This window comes from Pinus tabuliformis, chromosome 4_1 (assembly GCF_031772625.1).
Source record: "Pinus tabuliformis cultivar Carrire ecotype Pingquan chromosome 4_1, CPIR1, whole genome shotgun sequence".
In the NCBI taxonomy this organism is placed as follows: Eukaryota; Viridiplantae; Streptophyta; class Pinopsida; order Pinales; family Pinaceae; genus Pinus; species Pinus tabuliformis.
In genome coordinates this window covers 786,929,916-786,952,860 of record NC_142303.1, presented here as the reverse complement: position 1 = coordinate 786,952,860, position 22,945 = coordinate 786,929,916, and the positions used below count along the sequence as shown (strand labels likewise).

The 22,945-nt window shown below is 40.3% G+C and overlaps 1 protein-coding gene across 5 annotated transcripts in view; it reads left to right on the top strand.

Moving 5' to 3' along the window:
• The window catches only part of LOC149178551 (nucleotidyltransferase), a 141,129-nt gene that overhangs the window by 47,518 nt on the left and 70,666 nt on the right, over window positions 1–22,945 (top strand). For all 5 annotated transcript variants that reach the window (XM_089420376.1, XM_089420377.1, XM_089420380.1 and 2 more), the window contains 4 exons: window positions 6,440–6,532; window positions 6,680–6,862; window positions 6,985–7,087; window positions 7,336–7,518. In XM_089420376.1, the coding sequence (XP_089276502.1) occupies window positions 6,440–6,532; window positions 6,680–6,862; window positions 6,985–7,087; window positions 7,336–7,518 (562 nt within the window). The remainder of the gene's footprint in view (window positions 1–6,439; window positions 6,533–6,679; window positions 6,863–6,984; window positions 7,088–7,335; window positions 7,519–22,945) is intronic.

Below are 22,945 nucleotides of genomic sequence, written 5' to 3'. Positions count from 1 at the left end.
CCTATCTTATCCAAGGCTCCAACCTAGCGTTTAGGAGCGCCAACTCCAAGGACACCAATCCTGTTGTCTTGTCTTCTTTTAATTGAAAATGCAAAATGTACTTACTTGACTGCCATCAATGAGATCACCTTACTGTGTTGTCGATTTCAATCTTCAATGTCAACTTCATTTGTCCACTTGCTTTACTTCACTTAATCCATCACTACTTGTGCCACTGCTTGCTGCTTACTGAGGTGGAGGAATCTGCTATTGTCCAAAGTTTTATCCCAGAAATCAAGGTCTCCAATGCATGCGACAGTTCCGGTCTTCAAAACATTTTATAGTTCGAACTTCAACACTGCCCAGTCCAAGAAGATATACTAGCACCCATAGTCGAAGATACACTACTGCTCGATTCACAAAGGATATAATGGACTGCACGTGTCTGAGAACACCCCAGAGTCCAAAGTGTTAATTGCCACAGTCTCAAACTTTGAGAGCACCCTGTCCGAAAGCACCACTGCCTAGTTCACAATGCAACAGTTTATACACTGCCTAATCCAAGATTCTTTTATACAGTCATAGTATAGAAAGAGATGCCCAATCTGAGGTATAAAGCCATAGACCTGAGGTACAGGCCTTTCCACCAATCCGAGAGATCACTGTAATGATCCTGCAATGAGACACAGTCATATGTCCGAAGTTCACTGTAATGAGACACAATCACAGGTCTGAAGTTCTCTGCAATGAGACAGTCACAGGTCCGAAAAGGGAATTCTGTTGCTGCCTGTGGTGAGAATTATTGTGGTCCAGTGCAAGAAATTCGAGCTTTTACAGAAGGTCTGAACCATAAAAAAACTGCACCTGATCCGAGTTATGCATTGCTAAGTGTGGCTGCCTGTACGAGCTCGTACAACCTTGTTTGCTTCAGATATCAAGTAAACTCCTTTTTCTAACCCAATCATAAATCGTCCTTAGCTTCTAAGTCTCCTGTCCTTTATTCCTCCAAGTTCACGAGTTGTGAACTGTAGTTATCTTTCACTGTATTTTTCACCGAATTCTTGATGAGAAAAGTGATGTCAGAGCACCCATATATATAGTGATTTTGGTGCCAATGCGAAAAGACATGACTCCTATAGGCAGGCCGACAAGAGAGACTAAGTATGGGTTGACTCCATAAATAAATAATTCTATTTTGTCTTAAAAAATCGATTTCTCTCCAACCACTAGGAGTTTGGAGGCATGTGAGGGCTTGTTGGAAAGGGGAACAATCCTCTTTCAAATGGTGTACAGTTCATTTTGAGAGGATGCCTTCAATGTGTCCAGATTTAATTGTTTTGTTGAACGTGCAAGAATTTTTGTGTAGACAGTCCTCATCATGACTCCAAGTTTTCCACATGATCCTTGGTGACTTCCAGCCATGACATCATATGTCATCAAATCAATGTCCATCAAGAGAGTTATATTTCATCAATGACAATTATTGACCAACAGTTCTCATATTTACCTGGATGATGACTTGTCATTGGAACAACAAGAAGAGCGAAGGAAGGAATGGGAGAAAGTGAAATCAAAGGGAGGCAGGAAAACGGGCATGGCTAAAAAATGGGAAAGCTCAAATCAACGAGCATTTAACAAATCAAAAATAGGGATTCGGGCCCCCTTGAGGGTATCTAAACATGGTAAGTTGGAATTGTAGAGGTTATCCATGGAGGAGAGGATTGGGTTTGGGGCCCATAGCAGAAGGGAAAGACATCATTTTTCTTATGGAAACTCATGAGCATGAAGGTTGCAGGGTTCCAGAATTTGAGGGATACAATAAAATTTTAGTATGGAATAAAGAGATTGGAATAGGTAAAGGGCATGGAGGGATCACAGTTCTAATAAGAGAAAGTTGGAGTGGAATTGTAAAAGTGGAAAAAGAGGACCCAAATAAGCAATTTATATGGCTTAATATAACAGACAACAATGCAACAATCAGGCTGGCTGCTTGTTACTTTGCTCCAAAAAATTCGAAGTTCTACAAGAAGGCAAACTTAGATAGTGAAGACCCTTATGCTACTCTAAAAAAAGACATTTCTGCCTTCAAGACTTTGGGAGATATAGTTTTGGTCGGTGACTTTAATGCAAGGACAACAAACAATCAGTCTATGCAGTTAGGTAGTGATGAGAATAAGGACAACAATCCTCTTTGGCTAAATGAGAGTGAGGATCACACGTGGGAAAGGTCTTCTCAAGATGGAAAAGGGAGTGTTTCACACTTTGGTGCTGAATTGTTAGGCTTATGTAGCCTCTATGACATGGTCATTTGCAATGGCATGAAAGCTTGGCCTAGATCTGGTGACATTACATGTAAAACTTACAATGGTCAAAGTGTGGTGGATTATGTGATTTGCTCCCAGAGCTTTATTTCTAATTTGTCAGAGTTCAATATTGGAGCTTGTCCTATTGAGTTGAAATTGGATCATATGCCTCTCTGTATTAAGTTGGGCATGCACATAAGTGGGATACAGGTAGAGCGAAACCAACTTAGACGAAAGAAAGTTCATGCAAATGGTAGTCATTATGAATCAGGAAAATCAAGAGCTCTTTGCTGCTACTTTGAAACATCAGTTTTGGGTGGCAAAAGTCAACTTAGAAAGTGAAGAGGACAGTGCAATAATAGAGAACATTGGTAGCAGTATGGTGATCCCTTTAATCCACAAGGCCTTAAAGGTGTGCAAAAGATCTCGGCCAATGAAGAGAATTTCAAACACTTTTCCAACCAATCCCTGGTTTGATGAGGAGTGTAAGGCTGCAAAAAGATCACTTAAAGAGAAGGAGGTAAATAGTGAAGGCATGAAAAAGTACAAAAATATGATAAAAACAAAAAAAGAAAAGTATGTGACTTCAAGAAGGAATGAATTAATTTCTTTGGGAAAACTTAATCCCAAAAGATTTTGGAGGGAATTACAACAAAAGAAAAAGAAAATGGATAATAATATCTCGGCTACTCAATGGTTAGAGTATGTGAAGCTTCTTTATGAGAGAGAACAAGAGAGAAGTAGCCCTCCCATAATCAACACTTCAGCTGAGTTATTTTCATTAGAAGATGTCAAGTGTGGTATAAAAAAGTTAGCAAATGGTAAAGCTCAAGACATTGATGGATTGCAAGCAGAATTTTTAAAGTGGGGGGTTGAAACCTTGGCTCCGATTATTAAAAAGATCTTCAACAACGTCACACAAAGCAATTTTCCAACTGAATGGACAACTAGTGTTGCTATCCCCCTGTACAAAAGTGGAGACATTAATATTCCCTCCAATTACCACACTATTATGGTTAATCCTCTTTTTGGAAAGCTATTTGGAAGCATGGTGGAGCATAGAATTAGCAGTTGGGCAGAAAAGGAAGGTAAAAGAGCAAAAGGACAGGCTGGTTTTAGGCCGCGACATTCTACCATTGATCATTGTATCACTCTTAGGCATTTCATAGAAAAAATATGGGACATACAGGGTGAGGAGGCCTTTTGTTGCTTTGTTGATTTCAAGAAAGCTTTCGACACTGTTCCTAGAGACAAGTTTTGGAGAAGGATGGAAGAGATCGAAATTCCAAGTGAATATAGGGCAGTTGTTCATAAGCTCTACGAGAAAGTTAGAGCTAAAATCAGAACTAAGGAAGGCTTTTCTGAATGCTTTGGTAGTGACATTGGGGTCAAGCAGGGGTGCCCTCTTTCCCCCACGTTGTTTGGCTTATATATTGATAAGCTGGAAGAATGGTTAAGCAGTGACAGTGGTGAGGGTATTCAGTTAGCAAGTTATGTGGTGGGGCTTCTCTTATATGCTGATGATCTTATCCTAATTGCAAATTCGACTCATTGTTTGAGAGAGCATTTGAAGGCCTTAGAGCTCTTTTGTGAAGAGGTTGGGATGCAAGTAAATGTTAGCAAAACCAAGATCATGATCTTCTCCTTGAAGAGGAAAAAGCAGCAGGTTAATTTTATTTTTGAGGGGAAACCCTTGGAAATTGTGGAAGAATACAAGTATCTAGGAATTATTTTCACAACAGGCTCAATTGGGAGACATGTAGAGCTAAAAGGATTCAAGGGGGATGGAGAGCCTTTTACCTTCTACAAAACAAATGCAGGAAAGCAAAATTATGGGACTGGAAGACCAAGAAAACTCTTTTTGGGTTGTTGGTTACACCGGTTGTACTCTATGGATGTGAAGTTTGGGGGAGTAGTATGTTAGACCACAAGTGGAGGCAATTAGAAAGAATTCAAAAGCACCTAATCACTAATAATTTCAAAGTCAAATCAACGGTTCCTTATGAGATCTTGCTAGCTGAGGCTGGTTTATTTCCAATGGAGGCCGAGGCGGTTTTTCGCTTGTTAAGTTACTTAAAAAAGGTTGAAGGCATGGATGAACATTGCTGGCCTAAAATAGTTGTTGCAGAGGGCTTAACGAGGAGGAAGAAAACTTGGGGGAAACAAAATGACAAGTGGTTGGGTAAGTGGGGCATTAAGTGGCAGGATTGTCCTAAATCTAAAGAGGAAGTTAAAAAATGGGTACTTGAAATATTCAAGACTACCATGTGGGAAAAACATATTAGTCAAAAAATATCTCTATATGTCAAATTCAACCTGACATGGTCTCATGTTGAAAAGATATATTTGGGTGCCAAAATCACGGGAAAGACTAGATTATTAATAGCACAGTTGAGGATCGGGTCTCATCATCTTAGATGTAAAACAGGTAGATGGACAAATCCAAAAGAAGAGTGGGAAGAAAGAATCTACATCCTTTGTAGGAAGGGAGAGGTTGAAACAGAATGGCACTACATCATGGATTGTTCGACTTATGAGGATATTTGTAATCAGTTTAAAAGCATTTTGAAGGTGGATTGTTTGAACAAGTTGTTCGAGGAAGCGAGGCTTATCAAAACTGCGAACTTCTTGGTCAAGATTCATGACAAGAGAGTAGACTTAGAGAAAAGTCTGAAGTTGTGATGGGCTGGAGTCCTAGGTCCCTTGGATCGCTTGGTCTTGTGGACGTCATTAAAATCCCTTCATTCATTCGTTGAACCCTAGGCGCTCCCTTGACCCTCCATAATGGTAATGATAAATTCTTAAAGTGAAAGTTTCCTTTTACTTCAATTTTTAAAATTATCGTTAATTGTTTCATGGTGTTTGAGAGGTTCCAAACTTATCAGACTGCATATGGAGAAAATAGAGTTTCATATCCCATTCAAAATTCAGCAAACTTAACAGTTTTCAAGATTGATGGGATTGTGGCATTGGCTTCTATCATGTATAGCAGTTTGTGATTGGCATTTAGTCAAGAGCACCAAGCTCTTTATTTTCCCTAGTGTTGGTGTTGTTGATCGTTGAACTCCTTTGTCATGGCCTTAGCAAAAATGTACCCTTAACTGAAACCAAAATCATTGATCAGGCATGTTAAGCTATTTTTACCATATTTTAAGGATTGGATTATATAGTTTGATCAAAATTGGGTGGTGTCGACTGACGTCCTTAGAGGATCAAGTAGAGGCAAATGATAGACAATAGGAAAATAATGAAGGATGATACTAATGACGAGGATCCCAATATAAGCAATGATGGAACGTTTTTTGTCAAGTTGTGGTGGATCATGCATGGTGGTGTTTTTCCACAACTACAACAATTGGTTTTGGGTGTTTTTCCAGTTGGGAACACTTCTTCTGTAGAGAGGTGTTTACCAACTAGCTCAATCTATGTTTTGGACCTTTTGGTGTGTAGATGGCCTATTTGATAAACATATCTATTCGGTCATGTTATTCTTGACAGTTGCTAGATAACCTATTTCATTGCATAAGTTAGTGGTCCACTTTCTATTATATGGCTTAAAAGGTTGTATGTATGTTTGTAATTGATACAATCTCGATTCTAGATGTTTTATGCTTGGATGATTAATCAGTAATGTACTATGGATGACATTTCTATCTTCATTGATGTACAAATATGCCTGTTTTCATATATTCTGCAACTAATTTGGCATTCTAGATGTTATTTTGAATATATATATATATTAGATGCTCTCGGGAGGCTTTGTTATTGAGGATTTTTGGAAATTGATGCTCCTGATGCTCATGCTCTAAAAAACGCTCCCACTCCATGCAACCTTGATTATGCCTGCTTCGTTATAAGAATGTACTGAGTGGAGGTATCCTTTGCACTTTTAGTTAGGATATCTTTTCACTTTTCGCTACTTACTAGGTTTAGGCCTGAAATAACATTTGCCTTGAAGATTATTAGTGTCCATAATATATATAAATTTGTATTTTACTCTTGATAGGGAATTCTCTATTAGCTTTTCCTATGTTTATTTTAATTTGCTGTGGTTCTTTTAATCTCTGATCACAACTTGTTTATGATCTGATGTTCATCTTATATATAAGGTGAATGTTTCATGTTCTAATATGCTTATCCCAACTTGGCATATGCAGGTAAAGATAATCAAATGTCTCGTGGAGAACATTGTAGTTGACATTTCCTTTAATCAGCTTGGTGGATTGTGTACACTTTGCTTTCTAGAAGAGGTTTGGAAAAGCTGGTGACCATTCTCTGCATAGATTAAGGGCTACATCTTACTTTATAAGCAATAGAGAGCATCCTCATCTTCTATTATTTTTGCCATACCTAAGTAAGAATGATATATAAGTAAGTTTTGGATTTAATTCATGTAGGTAGATCATCTGATGGGCCAGAGTCATTTATTCAAGAGGAGCATTATCCTAGTTAAGGCCTGGTGCTACTATGAGAGTCGCATCCTGGGTGCCCACCATGGGCTTATTTCTACCTACGCTTTGGAGACCTTAGTCTTGTACATATTTAATGTATTCAATAACTCTTTTAGTGGTCCATTGGAGGTGAGGTGTAATTTATCCAGCGTTTTAAATGAGACACTTAGATGACAATTGAAATGGTTCTCTCATGCTATATATTATAGATTATGATAACCTCCTTGGCCCCTTTGGTGTGAAACTTGCAGGTTCTGTATCGGTTTTTGGCATTTTTCAGTAACTTTGATTGGGAGAATTATTGCGTTAGTCTTCGGGGTCCAATACTTCTTTCATCACTTCCAGAGATGGAAGGTACAATGTTTCTTATTTCTTGATGGAAAGTAGTCTGTGAAATGCCAAGGAGACTTGTGTAGGCCTTTGACCAGTTTTTTTGAAGAGTTATCACCTACTTCCATTATGATATTATAAAGTCTTTGGTATTCCATTCCCTCATTCTTTGTGACTTTGGTGCAAGTGGGCTTCTAATTCTAGTTGAGATTTATATCAAATTGTGTCTAAACACTTTTGAAATATTTCTTGCTTTTGGGTACTTTATCCAGAGGAACCACCTCGAAAGGATGGAGGCGAGCTGCTACTTAATGAGCCTCTTGATCATAAGAGCAAGATATATGCAGTTTTCCCTGGTGGCCAAGAAAATCAAGGCCAATCCTTTGTTTCCAAGCATTTCAATGTTGTTGATCCATTGCGACCAAGCAACAATCTTGGACGAAGTGTTAACAAAGGTAGTTTATTTGATTCACTTCCATCTTTCTGTATAACATCTTAATCAAATGCATTTTCATCTGGATGCCAAAGACCAGAAAGAACAAGGGCATGCTCTTTGTCTTATTTTTCCACTTAAAATGTCATTTTATTTTTCAAAAAGACACATTATACAATTAATTTTACTCCACTCGGTAACCTTTCCATTGTGAAGGTCTTGCCAATTGTCATCTAAATAAGTATATATAGACTTGGAAAATTGTCTTATGTCATTTGGTCAATTCATAAGTCTTTTTTTTTTTTCACTTGTTTTCCTGATTCATATTGTTTGTGATGCCTTTGAATGTCTTATTTAACCAAATTATTGGAAAAACCATAGATTTTATAGAAATTAATAATCATAAAATTTAATATATTGTTGAAACCAATTTTTAATATTCTGGAAATGGGTTAGTGAGATATCAGGATTTTAGAAAATCATATTGAAACGTATTTATGTTGCACTAGTTTCTGGATTGGAGGTACTGGGGCAGCGCATGTGAAAGGCCATCTTGAATGGCAAAAGCAATTGAAAATTACAAAAAGAAAAATAATCCAGAAACTAAAGTTTAAACAAATTGGCCAAGGAATTTAAAAATGAACTCAAGCATGATGCATACACAATACATACTGATACGATTTGTGATCTGTAAATAACAAACTAAAAACTAAAATGATAATTTATTTGATCCAAAAGTGAGGCGGTACAGAGACCAACATGGCAAAATCCCCAAAACTGTAGTGAAGTCTTTGTATATAAGCTGGAGTAGCAAAATACCCAAAACGTGTGTTCAATCAATTATGATTCAGATTTTCTTTTTGGAGTTAGATTTGAAGGATTTTGTTTCATTATTCACTTGAATAAGTGCATGCCCACATTTGCTCAAAAGATAGGTAAATATTCTGTTGTAGTTTCCCTAAAGATTGCACAACCAAACCTTCATACTGCCATTTGATTAATGTAACAAAATTGAAAATCCATGTTCTTATTTTTGTTTTGGTGTTTTTTTTCAATATTTTTAGCTATCATGCCATGCTGGGCCCTTTGGGGTCCATACTTGGTTGGCTATGCACTGAACTGTAACCTTGATTGGTGGGAACACTCCAGGAACATTTCCAAACCTGGTTGGGAGAGTAGTTACTGTTCCCAGTGTACTCGTTCTTTCACCAGCTAAATGGTGATATTTTGTACCCATCCCAAAGCTCACTGGGATGTGGAAACTCTGACTGTGAGCCCAACAGGGGGATAGGTACACAGGTTCATGTACTTCCCTGAAAATTATGAATCTGAAAGCAGGGATGTTGTTTTAGTGATCATAATTTATAATTAAAATTCAACTTTAAAGTGTAACACTAGAGAGATTTGGTGCTTCTGTCAGGCCAGGTTTGTAACTCCAATTGGAATTGATGATTTTCATTAAAAGAATACGTAAATACATACAAGGAGAGGGAGACTATTGTGATTCATCTTCCAATGTCTCTTCATTTTACTATTTGCAATATTTACACTAATTTCCCAATCCCTTAGGATTAGATGTCAACAGCTTCAGTGCCATCTTTTTTTCAATGAACAATAATAAATAGGAGAAACTGGGTAAACTGAGGGAAAGTGTTAGTCTGGGTTGTTTATGTTTACATTAGGGACCTTTATTATTGTTTTTGTCATGTCCCTTTTTCTATTGTTTTTTTGTTTTTTGTTTTTATCTAATCTTCTCCTTTGTTTAAATAATTGGACTAAGCTTCCTCTTATCATGCTGGGTCTAACGCTTCCAGATTTAGCGTTATGGGGGATCTATTAGAATCATTCAATTCTGTGGCTCTTCAGCTTCACAACTGCAGGTGGGAGTATCTATTCCACCTGTATCTGACTCCAACCGCTGTTGTGTGTGCTGGTGTGCATCCATCCACAGGTGTAAGTTCAAGCACAAGTGTGTCACTTGATAGGACTTGAGTCCTGGTGTGGTCTATATTAGCTATCTGCTTTGACCGACTAATTGCTTATTTTCACCTTGGTTTGTGAAATGTTCTGGAATGGCGTAGGCCAGGAGAAGCGAGCAGTTTATTTATTATTGCATTTTTATCTATTTTTAATTGCTTATTTTTACATTGGGTTGTGCCCTCTTCTGTAATGGCCAGGGCACCACCATTTCTTCATGCTTTGAAGAAAGTGGTGTAAATAAATGGTTTTTAAGTTGAGATTTCTCAGAAATTGAGATAAAATGAAAAACTAGCAAATGAACAAAAGTAAAGGCTGTCTTGTCAAACAAAATATTTGAAGTGTTTTAGGGATGTGCAATGAAGATATCAGTCACTTCACTTGTAATTTTGAGGGATATTATTCTTTGTGGATGCAAGGTTGGATAGTAAGATGGTACATGTGACAGAAGGTTCATTTATGAGTACGGGGGACAAATGCAGTGCAAGAAATTTATGCATTTATTGTGCATTTTTATCTTTTGCAGGCATTTTAACAGTCTAACTGTTCTCCACGATAATAATGCCCTTTTCCTATCCCTTTCTTTTTAAGGAACTCTATTATGTCTCTGCAGTGTTTCTTCGTATTTTTCTTACTTGTGACAGCATTTTTCTTCCATGGGTGGTTGTACATTCAGTCAATGTCATGTTGCAAGCACTGATCATATTGTTGGTTTGAATCAGCTACATGATACATTATACTTTCCATTGTGCATCTGATTGAAGACATATCACCTTATTTGTCAAGAGAGGGTAGCACTCTGCCATCTTGCAGAGCTTATTAAAAGCTTTTTTTGGTTTGTAATTTTCGATGGATATGTGGATGGTTTCTTCAAACAAGTGGCCGTTCATTGCTAGAGAGGAATTATTTCCTGCTTACTGCTTCTTTCTATTGTTATCAATAGAGATGTTTTATGTTTTCGTTGTTACCTTATCTGTTTGGTAGCTATGTTCCCACATGAAATACTTGATAATTTAAACTTCAAGGTTTCTAATAACTTTGAGGGGTCTTGTAAGATTCCTGTGAAACATTCATTGTTTTTACGACAAAATCTGTTTGGAGTCTCCCCCATAGGTGTTTGCTATGTTTACAGTTTAAAGCTTGAGTTTGGATCAACTCTTGAATAAGATGAAGAATATATGAATTACACTTTATAGCTATTTCTTATGATCCTAAAACTGAATACACAAGTGGTTCCAACTTCCAAGACTTCAAACCATAATCAAACTACTTTTCAAGGTTTGTTAAGGTGAATCTTGATTAGGAATGATATGAGGGAGTTTGATGAGCTGAGGATGCAAGCCATTCTGGAGCAGCAGAAGAACTTGTGAGAAAAAGTGGCAGAGATATTGGAGCAACAATATCATCTGCACGTATAGGTGGCAAAGGACCTACCACGTGTTAAAGGTATGTGGACTGAAAGGGTTGATGTGAATGTTCCTTCAGCAAGTAAAGTGGTTTTTGTTCAACGGTAGATTGATGTCATATGTTGTTGACATCAAGCCTGAGTTTCCTTGTATCAGGGCTAATTGTAAGGGCCATGATCCTTGGTACAGTCCTATGTTTGTTGTATTATTGTAATATAACAAGTTTTGGGTTGCAAAAATTCTTGTGTACTTCATTGATTCACTGCTGTACATTTTCCGCTCTGCAAAAGTGCTTGTGTTGTGGCATTTTAGTGTGTTTGTGATCGTGTTTTATACATAGACCTGATTCTGAAGTGCCAAGGAAAAATCAACACCTCGAACCCAACACACTAGATTATCACATTCATCATTGAGATGCCTCATTCAAACTTATGCTACTGAGAAATGTATAGTGTCTTCTCCTTCTCCTTAGCCTTGGTTTTATACATTTTCATTCAACTAAGTTCTTAACCCTAGTCTCCAAAATGATTGATGACTGAGATTAGATCTTGTCACACTTGAGATCAAGGGCGAGATTAAAAACATAATTACTAAAGTAAATACTTTACTTTTTCTAATGTTTCTTTATCTCAATTAGCCAACATAATAATTATATGTTTTTTCTAAGTTAAAACATAGGCTAAGTCACAAATGCAACTTGCTCACACTAGAGCAAGTGTATAAGGAGACTTTGGGCGACTTCTGCATGCCTAGACACTTAGGCTTGTGTAGAAGTACTTGCCCGAGCTACAAACATCAACACTCCCTCTTAGCGAGGGAGGTACTTTTGCCCCTTGGAATTAAATTCGATCCTTGAATTGCCTCTGATGCCTTGTTTGCTGTCTTTGCACTGTAAATCTCTCCTACCACTTGGTTTGGAAACATCTAGGTGGTCTTGCTATCCTTGGCCTAGTTCCTAGAAGCCTCTTGCTCTTGAACATCCTATAAGGCCATCTCATAGCAAGAGACATTCTTGACAGATTTGGAGGAATCTATCTTCTCCTCCTCCCCTTTTGAAGTTGAAAGCTAACTCCCTTTGATCTGCTCAACCTTCAGAGCTTCTACTCCTTGTTTTCTGTAATTGCTCTGCTTTGCCATTTGTTGAATAAGGTACCCTTTAGCCTATACATTTTACTGTCTCTAACTCCATTGACATGTCCCTCATCAGAGCTAGATCCACTAGGTTCGATCAGTGCCTCTCCATCTTGGATTGTGTTATGAAACCAGCTCAAGAAAAGATAGAAAAGATAGATCAACGCCTTAGAATTCAGCCTCTTCGAGGGGGCAACCTCCTTTACATTACATAAATGAACAATTCTTGGATGATTCAAATGACAAAACCTCCTTTCTATATATAGGAGTCTAAGGAGTCACAATATAATCCAGCCGGCCTAACAATAATAATATAAAGCCACAAAAATAACAATAGAGGGATTCTATGGGGCACAGAAATAACAATATGGGGGTAATAGGGGCACAACAATATAAATAAGGGGTATAACTACAATAGTAATGGGGTAATCACTAGTATTATAGGGACCCAACATGCCCCTCTCCTTCAAAAAAGTGTTGTCCTCAACGCTTGAGTAGTTCTGTATACTTCTGCATAAAATTGTCATCCTCCCATGTGGAACCTTCAGCGGATAAGTTCTTCCACTTGATAAGATACTCTGAAATTGATCGATTTCGTAGCTGTCGAGTTCTTGTTTCTGTGACTGCTTCCGGTTCCAATATAATTTTTCCTTCCTCGTCAAGTTCTGGCAATATTGTTTGAATTGGGAGCTTGTTGCCTATGACCTTCTTTAAACATGAAACATGGAAAACTGGGTGCAATTGAGAAGCTGCAGGAAGCTCCAATTTGTATGCCATAGTGCCAATCTTTTGCAACACCTTGTACATACCATAATACTTTGGTGATAATTTATTATCCTTCTTAGCTTTCTTTAGGGACATTTGCTTATATGGTTGTAGCCGTAGGAATACCCAATCACCTACATCAAAACTTCTTTCACTGCGATGTTGATATGCCTGTTGTTTCATTCTATTTTGTGCCAATGCGAGGTTATCTTTTAAGAGTTGGAGGACTTGTTGTTGATGTTCGATGTGATGTTCCACTGCCTGAACCTTAGAATTTTCTCTTAAATATGATGTGATGGATGGTGGTTGATACCCATAAAGTGCCATAAATGGGGTCATTTTTGTTGTTGTATGGAAGGAAGTGTTATACCACCATTCAACAAGAGGCAACCATTTGACCCATTGTGTCTGTTTATCAGATATAAAGCAACGAAGATATCCTTCCAAACATTTGTTTACTATCTCAGTTTGCCCATCAAATTGAGGATGATAAGGTGAGCTATGAGCTAACTGAGTACCAAGACAAGAAAATAATTCTGTCCAAAAATTTCCAGTGAAAATGGGATCTCTGTCACTTACAATAATCTTTGGGTTTCCATGTAACTTTTGAACTGTTTCCATAAATGCAGTAGAAACTGTACTGGCTTTAAATGGATGTGATAATGCACAAAAGTGTGCATACTTGGTAAGTCTGTCAACTACCACCATGATGACACTCTTTCCCTCAGACTTGGGTAAACCTGTGATAAAATCCATTGAAACCTCCTCCCAACGTTGGCTTGGAATGGATAAAGGTTGTAATAGACCCGGTGTCTTAATTGTTTCAACTTTATTTTGTTGGCAAACCAAACATTCCGCCACAAACTTTTGAATATCTGATTTAAGGCCATCCCAAAAAATTCCTTCTTAACCCTGTGGTAAGTTTTTAAAAATCCTGAGTGCCCTCCTAAGGGAGAAGTGTGCAATTCCATAAGAATCTTTTGTTTTAGCTGGGAATTCTTACAGAGGTATAAGCGATCTTTGTACCATAACGAATCATTTTGCCAGCTAAATGTATCAGAAATACTGGAATCTTGTTGTAAGTTTCGAATAAGTGCCCACACTTCTTCGTCATTCTTCCATTCCTCCCTTGCTTCGTTTATCCAATCTGGTTGGATAATAGAAATGGCACACAACAATGCTTCCACATCCTCATCCTTTCTTGAGAGTGCATCTACCACCACATTTTGCTTCCCTTTTTTGTAGATGATTTCAAAGTTATAACCCAACATCTTTGTGACCCACTTTTGTTGCTCTTCAGAGGATAATCTTTGTTCTAAAAAGTATTGAAGGCTATCATGATCCGTTTTTACCTTGAAGTGTCTTCCCATTAGGTAGGGTCGACATTTCTTAAGTGCATGGAGTATTGCCCACATTTCCTTCTCATAAATAGCTTTGCTTAAAAACTTTCCCTTGATTGGACGACTTTCAAAAGCAATGGGTCTTTCATCTTGCATTAGAACAACACCAATTCCATTTCTTGAAACATCACATTCCACAATAAAGGTTTTTGTGAAGTCCGGTGTAGCTAAGACCGGTGCTTCGCACATTGCCTCTTTAAGATGTTCAAAGGCCTTTGTTGCTTCCGGAGTCCATGAAAATGAATCTTTCTTCAATAATGTTGTTAGAGGTGCTGCTATTATCCCATAATTCTTAACAAACTTGCGATAATACCCTGTCAACACAAGAAATCCTCGCAGATGCTTTATGGATGTGGGGATTTTCCATTCCTTAATGGCTTTAATTTTGCTAGGGTCTACCTTAACTCCTTCATGAGATACAATATGACCCAAATATTCCACCTCCTGGACTCCAAAGAAACATTTGGATCTTTTTGCATATAATTGTTTCTCCTCCAATAGTTGTAGCACCCTGTCAACATGTTCAACATGATCCTTCCAAGACTTGCTGTAGATTAGTATATCATCAAAAAATACTAACACAAATTTTCTAAGGAATGTTTTGAAAATTGAATTCATCAAACCTTGAAATGTTGAAGGTGCATTGGTAAGGCCAAAAGGCATGACCAAAAATTCATAATGACCCTCATGAGTTCTAAATGTCGTTTTCGGAATGTCTTCAATTTTCATTCTGATTTGATGATATCCTGAACGAAGATCCAACTTGGTGAAGTAAATTGATCCATGCAATTCATCCAGTAATTCATCAATGACAGGAATGGGGAACTTATCTTTAATAGTGAGCTTGTTGAGCTCCCTATAATCCGGACACATGCGTCATGATCCATCCTTCTTGTGCACCAATACTACTGGAGTTGAGAAAGAATTTTGACTCGGTTGAATTATACCAGCCTCTAGCATTTCTGCAACCATACGTTCAATTTCACTTTTTTGGACATAGGGATATCTGTACGGCCTGATGTTTGGAGGAACATTTCCTGGAATCAGATGAATAGCATGATTATGATCACGCATAGGTGGGAGACCTTTGGGAGTCTCAAATACCTTGGAATGATTGTCCAGGACATTTTGGAGATCTGGAGAAATAGATGATTCCAATGTGGAAACATCTAGCGAACATAATTGTGCAATTACACCTCTTTGCTCCTTTTTTAGAAGCTTTGTCATGCCATTAGAGCTGATTATCTTTCCTGGTTTCCCTGCAATACCACTTAATTCAACTTCCTTTCCTTCCGTAGAAAATTTGATGAAAAGTTCTTGAAAATTAAAAGCTATTGTACCCAAGGATTGTAGCCATTGGACTCCTAATACAACATCAGCACCTCCCATTGGAATGGAAAGCATTGGGCTAGTCAATACATATTCTCCCATGGATAGCTTGATATTATGGCACTTTCCAGAGCAATTTGTTGTTCCTCCATTTGCAATCATCACTTGATACTCTGGTGCTGGATATAGGAAGCAATTCAATTCTTTTGCTACCCTACAATGAATAAAATTGTGGGTGCTTCCTGAATCAATCAACACTATTACCTTTTTCTTCTTGATTTGTCCTTCTATCTTGATGGTTTGAGGAGTGGTAATTCCCGCCAATGCATTACAAGATATGGTCGGATTTATTTGTTCTTCATCTAGGCTTTGTTCCTGGAGTATATCCTCTTCTTTTGACCTTTCTTGCTCCTTTTTTTCTCCCTCTTCACAATCTATGTAGAATAATTTCTTCTCAGCACACTTATGACCTTTTGTGTATTTGCTATCACAATTGTAACAAAGCCCTTTTGCTCTTTTTTCTTCCAATTGTTGTGGTGTCAACCTTGTAGGTTGTGGAAGACTAGGGGCAACAACACTTCCGTTTTATAGTTGTGAGTGGTATGCTTCCTAGTTGCCATAATTTTGCTTTCCATTTTTCTTGCTAACCTGAATGCCTTCTCTACTGAATCAGGTCCCAAAGACAAATATCATGTTGGATATTATCCTTTAAAGACCCTATGAACACATCAATCCTATGCTCCTCTGGAATATCTTTTACCCTTATGTTCAATTTTTGGAACTCCTCAATGTGCTCCATTATTGAACACTTTTGTTTGAGACTTATCAATTGGCTAAAAAAAGTATTGCTTTTTGTATCCTCATAATGTGCTGTCAATTCTTCCGTAAAAATTGCCCAAGTGATAAATTGTTTACGAGAACAAAGCCATTGATACCATACAAACTGATTTGGTTCCAAATATACAGTTGCCATACGTACCTTTTGTGCGTTTTGCACATTATTGAGATCGAAAAATTGCTCCATCTGTAATATCCATGTGGCGGGATCCTTGCCATCAAACTTCCTCATATCGATTTTTGGAATATGGTGATTCTTCGATCCAAAATTAGCGTCTATGGAATCATGATTAACATTTCTTTTGTTCTCATCATGAGTTTCCTTTACTACCTTTTCATCATTAGTAAGTATTTCTTGTAGAAAATTTGTCAAATCTGTCTTCAAATCTTCCATGCATGTCTTCAAATTTGTGTTCAAATCTATCTTCAAATTGTCCATCTTAGCTTCCATGCCATTCATCCTAGCTTCCACGCCATTTATCTTAGCTTCTGTTAACTTTTGTGAGTGTGACATTTGTTGCACTTGTTCTTGTAATTTTGATATATCATGTAGCATTTCTTCCTCTTCTTCATGAGTCATGCTAGAGCTTTCAGGTTCCTTACTAGGTGTTTGCATTTTCTTTCCTAGGGGCATCGGTTACCGATAATAATGCTCTACTATGCCCTTTGAATTTCTTCAAAATAAATTTTCAAACCAAGCTTAAGCAAAAATTTAAAAAAATCTACACACCTTTTTTCACTTTGTACGAGCTCGATATTGCCTCTGATGTATCTCTGTACTTTCCAATCATCTAGTTCTGAATTTGTGACCTGTAGTAGCTCTCTGTGTCTTCTTTCTAATGCCACCAGTCTGATTCAAATTGGATTCTCCAAGAAAGAGTTATTCACAATCTCCCAAGATGACCTGATTATAGACCTTTCTAGAAGAGCGAACTTGTATGAAGTGCCACGTGTACGATTTTTGATCTTCGGTTCTGAAAAAGATATACAAGAAGCTACAGTCTGTCCTCTTTCTGTACCTTCTTACGAAATTTCAATCTGATTCCTAGAGAGAAAGTTATGACGATTTTTCCCAGGTCACCTGTTTTGAATGTAATTCAGGAGTCTGCAAAAAGACCAACTTCCTCAGATCATATCTCTGCAAATATCACGCGAAAAGCTCTGAAATTCGGACCCAAGATTCAATGCGTTTCTTCTCAAATGGGTTTTTTTTGCGACTTCTGAAACGTCACAAAAAAAAGTTATAGCGAAAATGCCACAATGACCTGTTTGGAGCAGCGAAACCCTAGAATCCAAAGTTCCGATACCAAATGTTATGAAACCAGCTCAAGAAAAGATAGAAAAGATAGATCAACGCCTTAGAATTCAGCGTCTTCGAGGGGGCAACCTCCTTTATATTACATAAATGAACAATTCTTGGATGATTCAAATGACAAAACCTCCTTTCTATATATAGGAGGCTAAGGAGTCACAATATAATCTAGCCAACCTAACAATAATAATATAAAGCCACAAAAATAACAATAGAGGGATTCTATGGGGCACAGAAATAACAATATGGGGGTAATAGGGGCACAACAATATAAATAAGGGGTATAACTACAATAGTAATGGGGTAATCACTAGTATTATAGGGACCCAATAGATTGGTACAGAAAACCTCGTCTTCTCCATCATAGACACTAAGAGCAAACTCCACCCGAGTTCAGGCACCCATAGCACTGTTAGAAAAGGAGTACCAATGGCAAGTTGTCATGTCCCTTCTCAAATGAATTAGTCACGGGATGCAGCAACACAATTTTGGCAGCAATTTTGGTTTAGAAGGACCCCACACGCAGAAACTTAGGAACTATAGGCAGTTTAAATTATTTTTGGCAGCAAGTGGAATGTGGGGGCCACCACATGCATAATTCGAAATTGGCCAAGGAATACGTTGGAGGGAATTCGAGCTAGTGGATGGAGGGGCCCACATGAGGCTAAGGGGGCCCAAGGAGTTATAAAGAGAGATCAACTCTCATTTTGGATTCATTTTGATTATTTGACAAACAAACTCACTTTGTACACTCTGCTGTTTAGTGAGTCTACCGCTGTTTAGCCACGAGTCTTCCGCAGGGAAGATTCAACCTCTTCTCCGGGGGACCATCTGTGCCTGCTCTAGGGAGGCTGTTACACAGGAGTTTCCAGGGAGTCCGATACAGTCACACACTTCAGTCAACAACACAGGGAGGAATTGCGTATTCTTGGGCAGCCAGAGAACATGCAAGAGGGGTAGTGAGTCTACCACTGTTTAGCCACGAGTCTTCTGCAGGGAAGATTCAACCTCTTCTTCGGGGGACCATCCGTGCCCGCCCTAGGGAGGCTGTTACACAGGAGTTTCCAGGGAGTCCGGTACAGTCACACACTTCAGTCATCAACGCAAGGAGGAACTACGTATTCCTGGGCAGCCAGAGAACACGCAGGAGGGGTTAGAAATCAGCAAGGGGGATTCACAGCGTGCTGGGAGAGCCGGGAATAGACCAGCTAAGGGGATTCACAACTTGCTGGGAGAGTCGGGAGTTGAGGAGGCAACATAAAAAGGCAACTCTGCTAGAGTAGCAGCCAGCTAGACCAGCGCAACAGTTAGTTGAGATTCTGGACGAAGGTGCTGTGTAGAGGCCACTGTAGCAGCAAACTCGTGGTGCTGGGAGAGCAGTCATCGGACCAAGGGTCATCCGGGGAGCAAGGATTTAGTCAGTACAGGTGAACCCAATGTACTTGGGGTATTTTCAGAGGGCTTTGCAAGCTGTTTCCTGCAAGTCGAATTTGGCTGTAGCAGCTGGGGAGAGGCTCCAAGGAGGCTGAATATCCAAAGTCAAAACCAAAGAAATTCCCTTCTAGGTTTTGGCCAAGGAGTCCGGGGTTAAAAGGATATAGTTTTCTGGGCGGTTTTTGGGCACCTTTCAACGGGTCAAAGTTGGCAGATTAGTAGTTTGCTCGAACATCGCAATGAAAATGGTGCAACAGCTGAACGACCATCATCTCAGCTATTCCATCACCTGGGTTCAGTCCAGCTTGTACTTGAGACAAGCCCAGGTGCACCACTACATTTATATTGTACCCATTGCTCTCAGATTTTATAATACATGGCTCAACAGTTCCAAATTTTCAATGTTTTGTGGGTGTTCAATGCATGTTTTTAATTTTATGCTGCTGCACTGTTTATTTGTTTAGAATATCACTTAAATCCCTACATGGGAACATTATAGTGGTATCAGAGCCTAATTCTTGGCTCAGCTATAGGGTTGGTTTCCTATGAGAGGAGAAGATCGGGAGAACATTACTTACTGGAGGCAGAGGTACAGGAGCAGAGAAAGGGGGCTGGAAATTACACTAGACACGCAGGAAAGAGGGAAAACAATGGCCGGAGAGGAGGAAATGACAGAGCCCAAGAGTAGGGAGGAGATGGCTTTCGATAGCCTCTTGAGGGCTTTAAGTGACTTGGCCAAAGGGCAAAAAGACATGCTGGAGGAGATCAAATCACAGAGTCGAGACAGAGCCACACCTAGAGGGTTTCTGTGTGGAGAGACCTCCGGGGCTTCTCAGCCCTTCAATCATCCCTCACAAGCAGCGCAACGCCCTTCAGGGAGTGTGCCCACTAGGGCCACACTACCCTTCTTCGTGCCAATGGCACAGATCGAGCTAGCATGGGAGGAACAAACTCCCCAGATGGGGGATTACTTCAAAGAGTGGCAGACGATGGATGAAGATTTCAAAGAAGCCCTCTCCTTTAGAGATTACTGATGGCACTGCCAAGTGCACGACGAGGGCTTGGGTTGAAAAGATGGACAGATACTTTCAGCTCAACCTGATGACAGAACAGGAGGCCATTAAGATGGCAGTGCTGCACTTGGAGGGGGAAGCCCATGACTGGTGGTTTCACGACCTAACCACTTTGGGGCTTGCCTAGATAGTTTCATATGAGGACTTCACCAGGAGGGTGGTGGAGCGGTTTGATCAAAGGGATCCAGAGGCATCCTTCATGGCACTGACACAAGTGTGCCAGACAGGCAACCCGGAGCAGTGTTTTTCTGATTTAAAGCATGTGTCAGTGATGGTCCCGGATCTGTCCAAGGCCAGGAGGGTATACACCTTCATTGAGGGTTGCTTGAGCCTCTGCGTGGACTGGTGAAGTCACGCAGACCCTCTACATTGCAGGAGGTAGTGGTGTGCGCCAGAGATTTGCAGGGGGCCATCCCCAAGACTAGAGCGCCATTTCATGCACAGACCCCTTTCCCACAGAAAGGGCATGAAACTAGACCCTCGCCCTCGAGGACCACACAAGGGAGGGGGCAACTAGATGAGGAGACACAAAAGGACCTCAGAAGGAGGAAGCTATGCTTCACATGAAGGGAGCCCTGGGCACCAGGCCATAGGTGCACCGCGAGTAGAGCACACTACATTGAGGTCTTTTCTGACATTGACCAGGAGGACGAGGTGGAGCAAGATTGTGGTGGGACAGATGGAGAGAGTTCGGGGGACACAGGGCCACCACCATGACCACCTCCACAGGGAGGGGCGTCTCTTGCCTCATCAGGGAGAGTCCTTGCTTCTCTATGCGGGATCCCTAAGTTTTTGACACTTCGGATCAGAGGTACAGTACATGACAGAGGGTGTCAGTATTAGTGGACAGTGGGGCTACCCACAACTTCATAGATGCACAACTGGTCTAGAGGAGGGGCCTCACCATGATAGAGTTTGAGGTATTCTCCATCCTAGTGCCGGGTGACCTTACCATCCAGTGTACCCAATACGTACCCTCCTTGACAGTGGTCATGGGAAACTACTCGATGACATACCACTTCTTTGTGGTCGATGTGCCAGACACCAATGTGGTGATGGGTATCCAGTGGCTGTATTCCCTTGGGAGAGTTACGATTGATTGGAGGAAACCTGAGATGGAGTTCATGGGGCCAGACGAAAAACTGGTGGTTTTGAGAGGCATGCAGTCTTATCTGCCTCAGACAGTTTTGGCCCACAGGATGGAGGCAGATCTTTGACATGGGGACATCGCATGAGTAGTTGAGTTGAGGATCGCAAAGGCTGGGTGACAGGCACAGTCACCACCGATAGACAACCAAGCTCTTCTGGAGAGGTGCGTAGCAGTGTTTTGGGACATTCCACCAGGGCAGCCACCAGATAGAGGGTTTGAGCACACCATTGAGCTAGAGCCGGGCATACAGGCAGCCATCACTACTCCTTACAGACACCCCAAAGCCTATAAGGACAAGATCGAGAAAGCTATCCAGGAGCTGCTTGCTTTGGGTAACATCAGGCCTAGTTCCAGTCCTTTTGCTTCTTCCATAGTGCTGGTGAAGAAGAAGGATGGGACCTTCAGGATGTGCATAGACTACATAGCCCTTAACAGGAAGACCCTCAAGAACCGGTACCCCATTCCCCCTCATTGATGAGTTGATGGATGAGCTTAGAGGAGCCAAGTATTTCTTTAAGATCGATTTGCGTTCGGGGTACCACCAGATCAGAGTTCGGGATCGGGACATCCCGAAGACATCATTCCGGTGCTACTATGGGCACTTTGAGTTTCTGGTCATGCCGTTTGGGCTGACCAACGCTCCCGCCACATTCCAGTCTTGCATGAAACACACTTTCGGGGGCAGCTGAGGAGGTTCGTGCTAGTGTTCTTTGACAACATTCTGATCTATAGCCGGACATGGGAGGAGCACCTCCAACACTTGGAGGAGGTACTGCGTATTCTGGAGGAGCAATAGTTCTATGCCAAGCTCTCCAAATGTGAGTTTGGTTTGATAGAGATGCTTTATCTCGGGCATATCATTGGAGCAGATGGGGTGAAGGTTCATGAGGAGAAGATAAGGGCCATTCGGGATTGGCTAGTACCCCGAGACGTGACTACGCTGAGAGGCTTCTTGGGCATTTGCACTTACTATAGGAAGTTTGTCAAAGGGTTCTTGCCGCTGGTAGCACCCTTGACTGACTTGACCAAGACAGGGGCCTTCGCATGAACTGAGGGAGCACAAGCCGCTTTCGATCGCCTCAAGGAGGTGATGAGTAGTTGCCCTATCGTGGCACTCCTAGATTTTTCCCAGCCATTCATGGTGGAGTGTGATGCATCAGGGGTGGGAGTTGGAGCTGTTTTGTCACAACAGGGGCACCCCATAGCTTTGGAGAGTCGAAAGCTCCTACCACACGATCTGTCATATTCCATATATGACAAAGATACGCTGGCCATCATGCATGCATTGGCTAAGTTCCGCCAGTACTTGGTGGGCAACCGATTCCGAGTAAAGATTGATCACAAAAGTCTTCGACATTTCATGGGGAAGCAGGGCCTCAATGACAGGCAACAAAGATGGGTTAGCAAGGTGCAGGCCTACGACTTTGATATTGAGTATGTGTGACACAAACACAACGTGGTGGCCGATGCTCTATCCAGGGGATTGGTTGGGTTATCTCTTATGAGCATCTGCTAGGATTGGAAGGCTCAGCTGTTGGTTGAGTACTCCAAGGACAGGAAGACCTGTGAGGTGCTAGAGGGGACACATGTAGATGAGCGTTATCGTGTGATGGATGAGCTTTACAAGGGGCACAT